Source organism: Alexandromys fortis, unplaced genomic scaffold (assembly GCF_014885135.2).
Source record: "Alexandromys fortis isolate MF-2015 unplaced genomic scaffold, M_Fortis_MF-2015_v1.1 scaffold_237, whole genome shotgun sequence".
Classification (NCBI taxonomy): domain Eukaryota; kingdom Metazoa; phylum Chordata; class Mammalia; order Rodentia; family Cricetidae; genus Alexandromys; species Alexandromys fortis.
The window spans coordinates 1,571,542-1,588,061 of NW_026068137.1; the positions used below are offsets into that span (position 1 = coordinate 1,571,542).

General features: G+C 47.8%; 1 protein-coding gene across 2 annotated transcripts in view; it reads right to left on the minus strand.

Moving 5' to 3' along the window:
- The window catches only part of Pxdn (peroxidasin), an 86,229-nt gene that overhangs the window by 50,993 nt on the left and 18,716 nt on the right, over positions 1 to 16,520 (minus strand). For both annotated transcript variants that reach the window (XM_050126521.1, XM_050126520.1), the window contains exon 2: positions 1,222 to 1,293. In XM_050126521.1, coding sequence (XP_049982478.1) covers positions 1,222 to 1,293 — 72 coding nt within the window. The remainder of the gene's footprint in view (positions 1 to 1,221; positions 1,294 to 16,520) is intronic.

Sequence of the window (16,520 nt, forward strand, 5' to 3'; positions counted from 1 at the left end):
CTGTGGTCTGCTTACTTTAACTCTTGCTAGATACCTTTTATTTGAGAAGCTCCAAGGAAATAATGCTAATCATAAGGCACCCCTCTGTTCCCAGGAGAGGTAAATTGCTTCACCATTCGAGAGGAGGGTTTCTACTTGTCCCAGTCCCTTCTCTTTTAAATCTGACACCAGGGTTGACTCTGACTTGGTGCCCTCCACTTAATAACTGCTTGCCTTTATATAAGAGAGGGGGAATATGTCAGGAGCCATTTCCCCTCTAACAATCATTACAGGAACCATCACCCTGGGGAGTCTGCAGAGAGCCCCTCACCCAATTAACTGTTAATCTTAGCGGAACCCGCCTCACATTCCAGCTATCCAGGGAACTAGGTGTGGCAACTTGTGACTCTTAGCCTACCTGACCAAGCTACGTGACCGGGACCACGCGTCCGGCGAGATCCCGTGCCCTGCCCCCCATTCCTTACCATATATAAACTGTAACCCGTCCCTAATAAACGGAGGCTTTGACAAATCTGCTTGGCCTCATTCTTCTGTCCTATCTCATTCCCTTCCAGGTAGCGCCCCTCCGAGACCCTGGAGTAACTGATTGCCGGGTGGGTTACAAACCCCTAGACTGAGCAACCCACCCCAAACGCAATCCACAGTCTATGGCCAGGCTGAGCTCAGGAGATGACTGTCCTCCTCAGTCATATAGGGAAGAGATGAATGCAAGCACTGGCCTGCGAGGTCAACCCAGGCAGCCAAGGGAGGTGTGAATTGGGAGGGTGTTCCACTGAGGCCAACCCAGGCAGCAGAGAAAGGTCTGAAGAAATGGGAGTGAGTCCCACTGAGGCCAACCCAGGCAGCCAAGGGAGGTGTGAAGAAGTTGAGTGAGTCCCAGTGTGGCCAATCCAGGCAAGTGAGGCAGGTGTGAAGTAGGAGTAAGTCCCACTGAGAAAACCTAGGCACCTGAGGGAGGTGTGAAGTGGGAGTTAGTCCTACTGAGACCAACCCAGGCTGCTGAGGGAGGTGTGAAGTGGGAGTGAGTCCTACAGGAAGTCTAGGTGTGCTGGTCTTCATGCAAAAGGCAGATAGGTCTCCGCTATCCTGGCTTCTACCATTCATCCCCTCCAGCTGTGGCAATCAGAGGACGGCCATAGCACTGACATTTGCCTACAGGTACATAGTACAACCATCTTTCTTTTTTCTCTCTCTAGCTACCAACTAGATCTTCTCACTTACAGTGTGTTCAAGTTCTTCAGCCTCTTGAATGCCCCAGGTTGGATCTCTCTGATTCTGTTGAACCGAAGATCCCTGCGAAGAGATAGGAAATGTATTTTAATCAATTAATTAATTTTAATTAATTAATGCACAGCTTCTCTCCTTAAATAAATTACTTCAAGATAAAAAGATGTTTTAAAAATCACATAGGCCACCATCTCCGGGTGAACTCTCTCATTGTAGGAATATTTTTCTTTCCGAGTGAAGGAACAACATTACACACAAGAAATCTGTTTAACTGGTAAGTGTGGGTAGATTAAAACAAACAAACAAAAAATGACAGGAATGAATGCCTTGGCCAAGCCCACTGAACATTCTACTTCCAGAAAGCCTCGGGACAACACACAGGTAGATCTATGTAAATCCAAGGTGTCAAGCCTGCTGTGAGCACAGAAACCTTCAGCATTTGCCAGTAAGGGCAGGTGCTGAAACACCTGAGGGGCAGTGTTATCTCCGTGATTTAACTGGCTATCTCAAAGTGCTAAGTCATCCCAACAGGGAAATGGGAAAGAGCCAGCCTACACACAAACTGCAGGCTAGTGTTCCCAAACAGGTAGATAAGCAGAGTTCGGCTTATTTTGAAGTATTAAAAGGGGTCCTCGTTTTCTCTGGGGAGGGGCGCATACATAGGCAGCAGCATATGGGGACTGGGGAGCACAAAAGAACTGACTTCGGACTGATCAAGCAACACAAGGGCTCTAAACCCGATGGAGCGGAGCTCAGAGCGAGTACTGAAAGATTTGGAGCACTCACACACCAAGGCGCAAGCCCATAGGCAGGACAGCCAGGTCAAAGGCCTTCGGGCAGCTAGGCAGTGACAATGTGTAGACACCCCTCTCAAAAAGCTCATCACTTGTTTGAGCTAAAAAGTCAATTTAAAGGCTAGTGAGGTGGTGCAAGGGAAAAGGCACTCGCTACCCACTCTGAAAACCAAAGTCTGTTTGTTGGGACCCACATGGTAGAGGGGAGAAAGTGACTCTCACAAGTTACCTCTAACTTTCATAAATGCACAGTGGTACACACACACACACACACACACACACATACACACACACACAAATACCTGTTAAAAAAACCACCTAAATTTACACATGTGAATGTCATTGAGTAATAAACAGAAGCCCACATCTTTAACAGGTCATTTCTTTTTTTTTTAATTTATTTATTTATTTATTAATTAAAGATTTCTGTCTCTCCCCCTCCCCCAATCAAGTCCCCCTCCCTCGTCAGCCCAAAGAGCAATCAGGGTTCCCTGCCCTGTGGGAAGTCCAAGGACCACGCAACTCCATCCAGGTCTAGTAAGGTGAGCATCCAAACTGCCTAGACAAAACCAATAGGTGCAGTAGGATCAAAAACCCATTGCCATTGTTCTTGGGGTCTCAGTAGTCCTCATTGTCCGCTATGTTCAGCGAGACCGGTTTTAACCCAGGCTTTTTCAGACCCAGGCCAGCTGGCCTTGGTGAGTTCCCGATAGAACATCCCCATTGTCTCAGTGTATGGGTGCACCCCTCGCGGTCCTGAGTTCCTTGCTCGTGCTCTCTCTCCTTGTGCTCCCGATTTGGACCTTGGGATTTCAGTCCGGTGCTCCAATGTGGGTCTCTGTCTCTGTCTCCTTTCATCGCCTGATGAAGGTTAATATTCAGGAGGAAGCCTATATGTTTTTCTTTGGGTTCTCCTTCTTATTTAGCTTCTCTAGGAACCCGAATTATAGGCTCAATGTCCTTTATTTATGGCTAGAAATAACAGGTCATTTCAATAGGGATTTTGTTGTAGGTTAAACTGTGTTTTCCAAGAATTCATGCATATAAATCCTAACCCAGTGCCTGGGGTATGGCTGTGTATGAAGATGCAGTCTTCCATAGAAGATCAAGTTAAAACATAGGTCCTAGTCCGACATAACTGGTGTCCTTATAAGAAGGAAAACTGGGAGATAGATATACAAGGATGGGGGACAGCTAGTGAAGGTCACAAGTCTACTGGAAAGGAAGAGGTCATGAGGTAAGGAAGGGGGTTCCCTGATGAGTGTTTCAGTCTCCACTTACAGCTGTGCACATCTGGCTAAGCCACGCTGTGAGACCTGGGACAGAACAGGAATCACGGGACGACTCACAGTCAGAGTAATGAGAAGTCATTTCTCCTAGGCTATCCTCTGACCTGAAATGTTCACCGTCTCTTAAGGATCTAATTATTCTGAGCAGATTCAACAGATGCCAGTGACCTATAGAATCACTTCCACTTCCACTTCATAGTTCAAAAGGAGACTTCACAAAATGCACCTGGGTCACCAAAGTGAACTGTATGGCTGAGGAGCCAGCAAAGGGATGTGGTTGGTCCTTCTTGCTAAATGATCAAGTTCTCCAGGTGACGGGTAAGTCAAGGTCACTTGCCTTTCTGCTCCCAGAGTAGCCCAGCTTCATTCCAGTCTCCAAACCATGCCCTCTTACTCACGTTCTCCTCTAGGATTTTACTGTGGGTCCTGCTCTTGCCCTCGCCAGTCCTTGGTACTGACATAGATGTTTTTATTTAAGTGAGATTTTACCTCACAGTGCATCCAGCAGGACATGGGGAGAGTCAAGAGAAGGGGTGGACCACAGGTGAAAGATCTGTGGAAGGGTTGGAGCCAAACGGATCAACTGTTGCTAAGACGTGAAATCTGGTTAGCGAGGCTTTAGGGTGATCTCAGACATGGGGCAGAGGCTCTGACCAGACCCAAGTGTCAGACACGTGATATATTCCGGGGTGTACCATACATCAATACTTAGAGACAGAAAACAGGCTCAGCGTGGGAACCAGTCGCACTACCGCAAGCTCATCAAATTCCATCCCAAAGGACAATGCGCATGAATCTCTCGGAAGCGAAACAGCAGCTAAGGAGGGCCAAAAGGTTGAAAGGCACCGCCCCCAGTCTAGAGTTGGGGCCACCAACCCTCTGGTCCTAGGGACAGAGCGCTGACTATGAGCACTCAGCCCATAGTCAGGGCTTAGAGGGCTGTGGTGCAACTTCATACCAGTGAGCACAGACTGGAATCTGAGGGCTTGACAAGCTGAGGGGGACAGTTCGCCTGCTGAGTTGCTTCTTGCATTTTAATGCAACTGCACCTTAGTCACCATGCATTTCTGCTAGATAGAGCTGGGACAAGTTCATAAGGCAATTTCACAAGTTGTACCTAAGCAGCCAAGGACTGCCCATCTCAGGCTGAGGCTAAGAGGGTGGAGCGTCCCTTCTGAAACCAAAGGTGGCACATGGGGGTGTGGGGGGGGCTCTTAAATAACCAACTGAAACCTCAGTGAACCAAATTGAAACTTCAGAACTGGGAAAAAGTAGCTGAGATGAAAAGCTCACTCCGCATACCTTGCAACTTACTTAATATTGCAGATGCGGGACCGTGAAAGCCTAGCTGAACGCTGGAGGCTACCCGACTGGAAAGACAGATGTTTATCCTTATACTCGGGTGTGCTTTTCTGTGTGACGACCGCAGCACAGGAAAAGAGCTGAAATGGACACGGTTAAGAAGAGGGGGGCAGGGTAACAATCCAGTCTACATGTCCACACCTCGCAAAGACACTGGAACAGCTTCAGACACTCTCATCTTGCAGGGGAAAGAGAAGGACAGATGGCAGAGTTCTCTGCTTCAACTCAGAGGCGTGCTGTGGCCTTGGGATATCACAAGAGGAACTAAACGCCCTTTCAAGGATGAGTTGCAAGTTCAAGGCCCTTCAGGCGCATGGCAGGGCTTCATTTCTCCTGAATGAACGCTTTTTTTAGGGAGCCACAGGGAAGGCTGTCCCTTTACAAGGTTCCTGCAGGGCCCTCAGTCAGCAGCAGCCGCAGCTGAGCCGGCATTTGGTAACTTTTAGATGGGAATTCTGGTTCACACCTGAGAGGACAAAACAGGAACTTTGTAACAGAGCAGAAGTGTGTGTCTTAGCAAACTCTCCAAGGGAAGCAAGATGAGGCTCAAAAACAGTACCCTTTGGTCTGCTAGGGAGGTCACAGCACACATATGAACTTGTACATGTGTGTATGTGTACAATACACAAATGGTATTTATACATGTATACTGACTGGTGTGTGCATACGTCTTTTCCAGCCCCTAGTCTATTTATCACTGCTGTGACGTTTAAGTGTGAATAGACCAACACTTTGACATCTACACGTCTTAGGAAACAGACCCTAGAGAACTGGAGCATGTGGTCCTCTGCCCTCTTCATCACAGACTTAGGACAATTCGGTTGGCCCTGTAGTTCTTATTTTTAAAATCATAATAGTCCTATGAAAAACTCTAACCGGGGAAAAAAAAAGACCACTGCCCCAAACTTTACAAACTAAAAAGCACCTCAAAGTCTCTTCTAGGCTCTGAGCTCTCTCTCCTTCACTGGGCCAGGAGTGGGGAAAGTGCACCAGTGGTCAGGGAGTCACGGCACCCCACCCACTTGCTAATGACTAGGCCATCTGGCGCCCACCCTCATGGTTCGGAAAAAAACACTTCCCCAGCAAGTAATGAATGTCTCAAACTTCCTCCATGGAGTTGGCATGAAGTAGGAGTGGAGGTGGATTCTAGAAAGTTCTGGAAAGGCCATAAACAGAATGATTATTTAAAAACACCTGAGTGTGAACCTCAGAGAGAGTAAATACGTTTGTTGCGTTGCCACCAGGGCCCCAACCCAAAAAAACTCCCTAGAGCAGCTCTCCACGGTGAAGAGCACCGGTTTGTTTTGTTTTATAAACCCTGGACACCGGGTCATAAATATCAATAGAGGTGAGACCAAGGACATATCGTGAAGGACACAGACCCCAAGTGAGCATCCTTTTCGGACAGGAAGTCTCAAGAACACTCATCCTGAGTATCACCTGTCCCCCACAGAGCTCAGAGATTCGCCCAATGACAGCACAGCCTGGGTGTCAATCTCTCTGTTAGGCAGGTGTGACACTTGAGTGTCCCCAGAATGCACAGGCTCCAAACCCAAAGGTTCCCCAGATGGTGACTGGGGAGCAAGATCATGGCTTGCCTCAGTCCTTATTTGACTAGAGTGGTAACCAAGGTTTCCTTCTGGAGAAGTGGCCCTGGGAGATTAGGCTAAGGAATTAAAGGGTGGGCTGGGGGGGGGGGGGAGTACCTGGGGGTGGAGGTAGGGATAAAAGTCAGGCCAGAGGAAACTCCCTCCATGGCAAGTAAGAGCTCTGAAACTCAAAACTGCCTAGAGTCTGCCATTTTGTACACGGCAGAAGAAACGCACTGGGCGGGAATCAGGCTTAGCTGTGAGCACAGACTCATGATGGGGAAGGTCCTGGCAGCACCTTTTCTCCTCTTCCCCAGGTTACAGCACTGCCATTCTGACCCAGCACAGCCCTCTCAGGTGCAGAGCGTCTTCAGTAAGGGTAAAAAAAAACAAAATACATTTCCCACTCCAGCTCAGCATCCGAACACAGGGAAAGAGAGTCATGTTCTGTTTAAAGGGCTAGCAAGGAGTTTCACGGTTTGTCTCACTTTTAATGTTTGCTTATTTCTTCCATCATTCCAAAACCTTAATAGAAACACAAAACCTACCAGAATAGCAAAAACCAAATGCTTGGGAAGAAATAATCTAGCTCAGGTTTATATTATATATCAAAGCTGTAACTCAGGCATCTCGTGAGATGGTTTGGCATGGACAGGAGCTTGCTGCCATGCTCACCACCACGCCTGACCCAACCCAAGTTTCCCCAGCCCCACATGGTAGAAGGGGAGAACCAACCCACAAGTTACCCTCAGACTCCCATAAGCTTACTATGGCATACAAGCACACACATACAAGTGCACACATGCCCAAGCAAAGTCAATCAATGTTAATACAAATGTTTAAGAGTCATAATTCATCAAAGAAACATAGAATAATAAAAACAATGTGCAAGATTTTTCTCTTGGTTTGTTGTTGTGGTTATTGTTGTTGCTTTGGGATTTGGGATTGTATGTGAGTGTGTGCACACATGTATATGCAAGTGCACCTGTGTGGAGGCTGGGGTGACAGGGAAGTACACGGCCACAACCAGCTCAGGTGCCAAGGATCTAAGCTTAGGTCCTCAAGCTTACACAGCAACTACCCTTACCCACTAAGCCATTTTCATAGTCCAAAATCCAAGTTTAAATCTTTCTCTGGGAAATTTGCCCTAGAACTCCCTTCCGCAAGACCTAAAGAGGCACATTCCACTCCATGGTGCTTACCTTAAGCAGAAGGAATTAACTATAAACAAAAAAGCAGCACTTAAGGGCTGCATACAAAATTTACTTACTGCAGTCCTCCATAACACTACTACAATAATACTGGATTTTTTTTTCCCGTTAAAAGTGCCATGTGTTTTCATTTACTTTGAAATTTAAATATTAAGAATGATTTGGTCAACAAATTAAAAATAGTAAGTGTCTTCTATTAGGTCTAAGAGCCAAAACTACTCTTTTGCTCACAGATGAAAAAGGCTGTCAGTGTGTCAAACCAGGCATGACGGCCACACAGCCTGCATCTCACTGGTGGTTTTGTTGTTTAGTACTTGGTGCTTATGTCTACTACAAGAACCTGCAAATACCCCACAGAAAAGGCTTCCCCGAGCTGAGCTGAATGCATGCGTACTTGCTGCGATTTTATTGCTACTTTCTCTTTACCCTCTGGGGTTTTCAAAAGTTCATTTACAGATTACAAAAGACTTCTGAGATCTCTGGTATCGCAGAGTCAAAAATCACCAAGTACCAGGGCAGTTAACCTTGCCTCTCTGCTCTCCAGGTACAGAACTTGAGCATGGGTGTGCTCCAGACTGGTGAATGTTAAGTTGATAAACACTCCTCCCAGGAATGTAGACTCACAGGCACTCACCTGAAGGAGTGAAGGCTCCTCTCCTTTGTACATCAAGTATTTTAAATGTGTTCTAGTTTTTAAAATCAGAATCATGGCAGGACAGGTTCAAGCCCTCTCTCCTAGCAGATCCCTGAGTACACTTGTACCAGCTCCCCCCACACTAGCACCTCGCAGTGAAATGCTGAACAACTACTTAACGACGCCTGAAGGAGAGGTGAAAAAGAATCCTAAAGCTAGACCTTGTGTCTTTCAGCAATATTTGGCTGCACTAAAAGAATTTCTACCCCATGCTTATGAGTGTATACTCATTAGTGAAAAAGAAAAAAAAAGCTAAAACCCAGTCCTTTGATAGCTAAAGACAGCATCATTCCCCATAGGAACACAGAAATCAGTTCATTTTGAGTCTGTTAGGATGTCTTTTGGCTCAGCCTTACACAGCACACTTACTTTTTGAGTGACTGCAACTGAATCCCTTTGTCCCATACACCACACCGTTCACAGATAAGAGCAGTATTTACAAAACAGTATTTAAAAGTAGATCACCATAGGCCAGCAGGAGCCAGAGTGTACAGAAAGCAGAGGCCTGGGAAGAAGGTTACTTCAGTCTACTGATGGGAGGAGGAATAACCATAGGGATGAAGGATGCTGATGTGGAGGAAAGCACATAAGAGCTGTGTGCTGAGGGAACTGTGGAGCACCCCTTTCTTTTCTCAGCTACTGAGGACTGCTGATCCTTGCTGAGGATGGAGGTGCACAGCTTGAGGTGCTGGCAGTGAAAGGGGCTTGCAGGAATCAAAGCATCGTTTTCTACAGAAACCACTGACCCACTGCAGATGATAGGGAATTCCTGGGGTGTAAATTAGCCAAGTGTTTGCCCAGGGTTGGAATGACACTTGTGGGAACAGAGAAGAGGGGAGGGAAGAGGAGGGGAAGGGAGAGGGAGCGGCAGGGCAGGGCTGATGTGTGCTTTAAAAAAAAAAATGCAGTTCAGAAGGAGAGTCCAGAGTCTGAGGGAAAGCATGCTCCTGAACTGCATGAATGAAGGTGGAGGAAGTGGGCCTGGAGCTCTGAAGGCTGACCCAGCAGCTCTTGGAAGCCTTGCTACCGTCATCTGCCCACCTGCCCACCTGCCCTGAAGCTTAATGGCCATGGCCATTCCCAACCTTTCCATTATGGAACTGTGTGTGTGTGCGTGCATGTGCATGCATGTGTGCGAGCGCGCACGCGCGTGTGTGTGTGTGTGTGTGTGTGTATCAGGGTGTACACGTGGAAAGGTCTGGGGACAACTTTGTAAATCAAATTTGGGTCTCCTAGACATCTCCTAGCAGTTTTGAACACATAGCTGTTGTTATGGTATTGGTCCCTTTAAGAGACAAGCCACGCCCACTCCCTCCCCCATCTGCTGAGGCAGGCTGATCTCCAGCTTCCAGCCTGAGCTCTCTCTCTTTTCCATCTTCCTCTGGGAGAGGCAGCTTCGCTTCTGCCTCTCTCCCCACTTCTCTGCTTCCCCCCTTCTCTGTCTCTTTCTCCTCCTCTCTCTGTCTCTCTGTCTCTCTCTCTCCTCCCCCCCTTCACCCTTCCTCCTCCATAATCCCCTGAATAAACATTCAACCTCACCCTGCATGTCGTGTCTATCCATGTCTCTGTCTCCTGCCCGCCCGCCCGCCATGTGTCTCCCAGCCTGAGACCAGCCATTGCTCAGGGACCAACAGCCGTCTCTGTCTGGGGCCCACTGCCTGCTGCCACATGGCCCGCCACCACCATTTGGGACCTACAGCATTTCTGCTGCCTTCTGCCACTGGGGATCTTGCAGCATTTTTTAAAAAAGCACACCAGCTGTCAGTTCCTTTCTGAGCTCACTAACTTGTGTTTGAGGGGATACAGGGCATTTTCTGATGGGAGTGATTTATTCATTGTCAATGACCTGTAGAGGTCTCGCACAGGGAGAACACAGTGTCATGTCTACCTGCATGCTGCCATGCTCCCTGCCATGACGATCATGTACGGACCCTCTGAAACTGTAAGGAAGCCACCACAATTTAATGTTTTCCTCATAAGAGTTGTCCTGGCCATGGTGTCTCTTCACAGCAATAGAATCTCTAACTAAGACAGCAGCCATGTTGGTCTTATGTAGCAAGTTCCAGGCCAGCTACATGGTAAAACTCTATCTCAAACAGAAAGAAAAAGGAAAGTCCTCTTAGGGTCTGTCTGGATGGATCCCATGTGACTTTGCATACACTCCTGGGGCCCTGGGCTTATGGAGCAGAGTGAACCTGAGTTAGCGAACTCCCCACAAGCCTAACAAAGCTTCTACGTGAGCAAGCACTGTGAAGAGGCCCTGCTGATATGTTCAGGCATGTTAGGAATTTAAAGCCACAGGCTCAGCTCTAAGAGAGGAGCTCTATGCTGTCCCTTCATGAATGAGCTTCTTAAAAAACACAAAACCAGCCTAGTAAGGGGACTCAGCTGGTAAGCGAGACAACCTGACTTTTATCCCTCCTTTCCACACAGTGACACACAGATATATACACATGTACACATATAGTACATAATAAACCAACAATAGAATAAATTTATAGTCTTAAAAACAAAACAGAAAACTCAGCGAAGTTTTTAAAGGCTTAAAATTTGGACAAGCATGAAAGCGGCTTGTGGCTCAAACCCTGCTTGTTTATTTGTTTCAGGGTTTGAGTCCCAGTGATGATTTTTAACAACCAATCTTTTTTAAATCACATTTCCCACTTTGAGCTCTTTAGAAAATAACTTTAAACTATGAACTACTCACTTTTAAAAAGCAATTAGCCCCAGCACCATCTGTCCCCAGGGTTTGCGCTGTCAAGCCCTCAACCCCAGGTTTTCAGAAGCCCCTGATTCCAGAGAGGCTACCGCCCCAGCCTTCCATCAGGTCCCAGCGAGTCCTCCAGCAAATATGTTAAAGGGAATTGTGCAAGCCACAGCCCCTCAGGCACTCCCAAGTCTCTCCTAACGTTTCTGATCCATTGAACAGTAAAACTGAATTAAGGTATCCTTTTTTATTTTCCTGATAGTAAACCATAGGGAAACTTATTTTAAAAATTATTTGACATACATGCACTTTTCCCATTTATTAAAGACAAAAGTAAAACTGCATGTAAATGAGACAAATGTGTCTATTTCGTTATTTATTACAGAGTTACGTAAGGCATTTAAACACATGTGAACAACGGAGTTTGAACATATTCCTGCTACGCTCCTGTACACGCCCCCTTTCCCCTCTCCCTGTCCCATCAGTTCCTTCTGCCAACCTGAACAGTTCACATCCATCTTCCTGTCACCTGTACATATTATTAGATGCATCTACAAAGTCTAGGGCCCACAACTGAGAAAACCATGCCACAGTTTCTCTGGGGCCGACTTAATTCACTCAACGACCAACTCCAATTGTATCCGTTTTCCTGCAAAGGACAGAACTTCATTCCTTAGGGCTGAAATTTTTTTGCACAGATTCACTTTTAAGCAACCCCACCTGCATTAGCCAAGTCTTGCGAAAGTTAAAGTTGCCAAATGCAAGCAACCAAAAAGCAATTCTATTGTAATAGTGGGCTTTTTTTTTTTTTTTTTTTGGTTTTTTTTTTTCGAGACAGGGTTTCTGCCTTCTGTTTAGACAGCATATCACACACCCAGCTCTTTCCAGACTGTCTACTGACAGGGATGCCAGCCTTCCACGGTGAAACAAGAGTGAGCCCCAGGCCCACGGCGGGGTACCTCTGCATCGGACCAGGATACCTGGTATGGCAATGGAAGACTGTGTCATCCACGACAGAGAAGCCAAAGGCTTTGTACCCTTGTCAAAATTCCCAGGGAAGAGAACTGTGTCCATGTGCCCAAATCAGCCATCTGCCAGTGCATGCCCAAGAAGATCACTCCATAGAAGGATGCCTTCGGTGCTTAAGAATAACCAGTCCCCTTGCCCAAGTGCCTGAGACGATTCCTAGGGCTGCTGAGGAGTCCACAAAGCCTGCTGTGGAAATGACCCAGGAACCCTCATCAGAATCCTGCCCCAGCCAGAACAATGAGCCTTGTCCCGGGATGCAGGGATCCGCCCAGCCCTGCCGGCTGGGAAGAATGGCCCTTCTTAAATTATCTTCCCATCTCTCCCGGTCTGTAAACCCCAGTAGCTAATATTTGCTTTGGATTCCCTGTCCTGCTGAGAAAGTCCAAGGCCTGGACTGTTTCACAAAAGGCTCACCCTTTGTCTCTGCATGGTTCCAATCAGAGCTCAGTGGGGGGCGGGAAATGTGTCTTGCTTTCTGCCGGAGCATAAGGCTCACACAGCTAGGGTGATGGAAGAGTTCTTCTCCATCCTCGCAGCTGCTTGACCTGCCAGCCCACTAGAGGACTTCATCTCCTAGCTCTGACTACCTCTGCTCTTACCAAACCTCCCATCTATCTCTGGCCTACCATGAAGCCTTCTCCGGACTGAAGAGATAAAGTCCTTGTGATCCCCAAAGGATATTCAATCTACCATTGTACGGGCAGCATGGACTTTACAAGGTCTCATTTCTCACCCGGGACAGAGCAGGACACACATACAGAGGAGATCAAACTGGGCCCTGATCTAAGAAGACTCCACTTGGTAAGACGATGGCTTCAGGCTCTGGCCTGCCTTGGGAGACTACTTCACAAAGTAGTGGTAGACTCCATTTTGAATGAAAATGCACAGGCAAGATAAAGCACTTGTGTGTGTAGACACTCAGGAAGTAAAGACTCAAGTAAAAAGTTCCCTACCACCTGTAAACTTTGATAAAAGTAGACTAAGAACACATAGACACATGGGCAGTGTCTACAGAAGGCCCCCAAACCTATTACACACACCAGCTACAACCTCTTCACCATAAGCCTACTAGGGTAACACACCTAGACTGAGGAGCTAGTAGGATTCCCCAGCACCTGGTCAGATGCCTCAAGGCTTATTCTGAGAAACCGTTAAAGCTCAGGACATCTGCCTCTGTTTTTCCGGCCAGTGATACCTAATCCACTTCTAGCTAACTCTTGAACAAGCTGTCACCATGACCTGCATTTGACAATGGCGAGCTTGCAGGGCTAGAAGCCCTGCGGTTCGTTCATAAAAGCCTCAAATCTGGTCCCTGACAGATTCTTCCTTGAGGCTGTGTGAGCTCTCGGTCTCTGCCTTCAGTGCAGATTCTTTAACTTGTTCAGAGCCGCCGTATAACCTAAATAGAACTGTGCGAAGTGTAAGGTGTGTTCGGAGAGTTGACGTTATTATAGTAATTAAGACTGGAATAAAAGAGTCTGGACTCTGTGATTGACAGTGGCACGATGAGAAGTGAAATCAGAATTACTCGGTGAGTTACAGCACAGACAGTGCACACACGTTCTCAGCTTGGGACTAGGGAGGAAGAACCCCAGGGTGCTTTCTCCCTTGCTTCTGCGTTCTACACACCGCAGAAGACACAATGATAAGGTGACTGTCAGCAAGCAGGAAGACCTGGAGGACAGTGGCATCTTAAGTTCACACTCCCAGTCCCAGAACCACTGTTCAAGCCCCACCCCCACTCAGTGACGGTTTGCTACAGTAGCTTGAGCTGGCTGATACAGTGCTAGGTAGACAGGGTTGTAGGTCCTCCGTCCTCTGCACAAACGCTACCCAGTACCTTCTTCCTTCAGTTGTAGATATTAGGAGCACTGCAACGGGGCTTTCTGTGCAGACCACTTTCGGTTTGGGAATGGGTGTGTATGTCCCTAAGAGTTACTGCTGGGTCAGAGGACAAACAATAGGTCAGCTACATTTGGAGGTGATGTCAATCATGTCCACGAACATACTTATTTCTCCTCATTTTCAGGAAGCTGACGCATCCAGTAACCAGCTCTAATACTAGATGTGATGCTGCTCACGAGGGGGTGGAACCCACGCTCTTTCCCAAAGTGACATGGGCCATGAGCTCAGGAGAGGCACAATCAGGAGCAAGGGTCAGTCATGAAAAGAGGGCTGAGAAGAACCTCAGCCCGCAGGACAGGATCCCCTATTTAAGGGTGAACACGGACAGAACCAGCCTGAGGAGAGGAACAGTGCAGTCAGTGTGAGCAACGGAGAATCGGCGGGATCCCTGCTTCCCTGTCCCAAAGCCCAGGAATAAAGTGACAATCAGGTCTCCAGACCTCAGGACAGAGAGCGTGGCTCTAGAGACATCTTTCCACATTTTGACAGCAGCGCTAGGCCCCACCCCTAGTCTGACTGTATCCTCCCAGCCTTAGGACGTGGCGGTTTAGCACAGCTCTCTTGCATGCACAGTAAGAAAGCCATGGGTCGTGACTGTGCTTCGGGAAGAGGCTGTCAGTGCCCCTATGCACAAGCCTAGCTGCATGTTCCTGACAGACGGCAAACCCTGGGCTCCCATTCGCCGGAGCCATTTGTCTGAGCTGCATTTCTAGGGTAGCATTGAAGGATGAGGCAGTATCACCTCCCTGCTCAAGAGCAGACCGTCGATACTTCCCCATGGAAGTAGTGATGTCCTACTCAGAGGCTCAGTGTTCCCCTCCCATAATGAGCTGTATCTGCCAGCATCACAAGAGGATCCACGCTATGTAAGGCTAAGTGATATCCTAAGTGAGAGTAACACCCCGTGTCTCTAGCCCAGGGCTCTCACATCTCAGCCAGCATTCATGAGGGAAGAAAGCAGACCTGTATTCACCTTGACCGGAAATGGTCCTTCCCTAAATAATGTTGGGGACGCAGCCCCGCCGCCGCTCATATTTCAACAGACCACGATGTATGTATGCCCTTCCTGGGATAATGGACAACATCCTCTGACTCCCTGCCATGATGGACTGTTCTTTCTGACACCGTGAGCCAGGGTTCCCTGCCGTAATGGACTGTATCTTCTCAGATTGTGAGTCCAAACAAACCTTTCCTCTTTTAGGGTTGTTTATCACACAAGTTTGCCAAAACAACATAAAAGCAACTAATAAGACCCTAGCCTGAGAGATGTTCAGCTCGTGCTAAAAACTTGCAAAGCTGGGGCAATGGGCCTGTTAATAAAGCAAGAATGAAGACCCAAGTTCTATCCCCAGAATCATGCAAAAAGCCAAGTACACTGCGGTACTTGTAATCCTAATATACTTGGAAAGGTTCCAGATCAAGGAGAGACCCTGCCTTAAATAAAAAGTACAAGGCACCCGAGGACCAACGCCTGAGGTTATCCTCCGGCCTGCACCGAAAAGGCATATAACATGTGGACATAAACATGCATACATACAGGCTTACAAATAAAACTATAGCGATTTTATATATCACCTGAAAACAAAAATCATCGTGATCTCTGCCAGCTACAGCAATGAAAAAAGCAGAAACCAGAAGCTGCCCAGCACCAGAGCATCTGAGGGGCAGTCCCGAGGGAGCAGCCAGACTGATAACACACAATGGCTAGCACAGCCGCGGGATTTCACAGCAGGGCGCACACTGATTAACAGCCTCGCCTTTGTGATTCTCTTGTTCCTTTCACAGATAATTAGGTCAGTACACAGGCCGCACTGGTACAGAGGGTAGAGTCTGGGCGGTCAGTGTGGCTGTCCCAGCAGGCAACGCAGAAAGGAAACCTGCTCAGGTACAAACATTGGTGGATCCAGGACAACACTGAACCAACTGTAGAGGGGAAGTAAAGATACTGCTGGGACTGTGGTTACTGCAAAACATTTCACATGAATCACAGCTAACACAGCGGCTGAGCAGGGCAAGAGTCGGCTCTGCTTGCTTCTCTGGCCTCCCTGTAGCCCAGGGCACAGCTTTAACGCACAACGCAACAAGAGCCGTTAATAAATTTCACCCCACTTCTCTCGGCTCACACTTTCAGCCGGCAGAGGCCTTTGTGGACCCTGCTCAGCACAAATCCTCTCGGGCACACGTCCCTACCGTACACAGACACACTCTCCTCAATCAGAGTTGCTAAAATTAAAACTGGCACAGATCCGCAAAGGACAAACTCAGGAGAGGCCTCAAGCTGGGGTCCTGGCCTGTGTCTATACTAGTTCCCTGTTGACGAGCTATCTCTGCCCAGGGGCAACTTGGAAACCCCTCGTTCACCATCAGATAGGTTCTCAAACCTTGTTCACCAGTTCCATGGGGCTCCAAACAGGACTGTACTTGCCGCGAAGGACACTGGAGAGGGAAGAGTGAACTAAGCCAAGAGCTAGGCCCCCAGGTTCCTCTGAGGACAAGACAGCTGTACATCCTGGGGACCCCAGAACAATCTCTGACTCTACCCTTCTGGACCACAAAACTCCTAAGAAGCCATTTCAACCTCTAGTGATGTTAATGGTTACCCTAAATGCCCAACATGAATCTGCAGACATCCTGTCTCTGTAAACAACTCTGTGAGACTTCACCATGTCATGAATGAGCAGTAGGCTCATAGGAGTGGGGCTAAAGGTTCTGC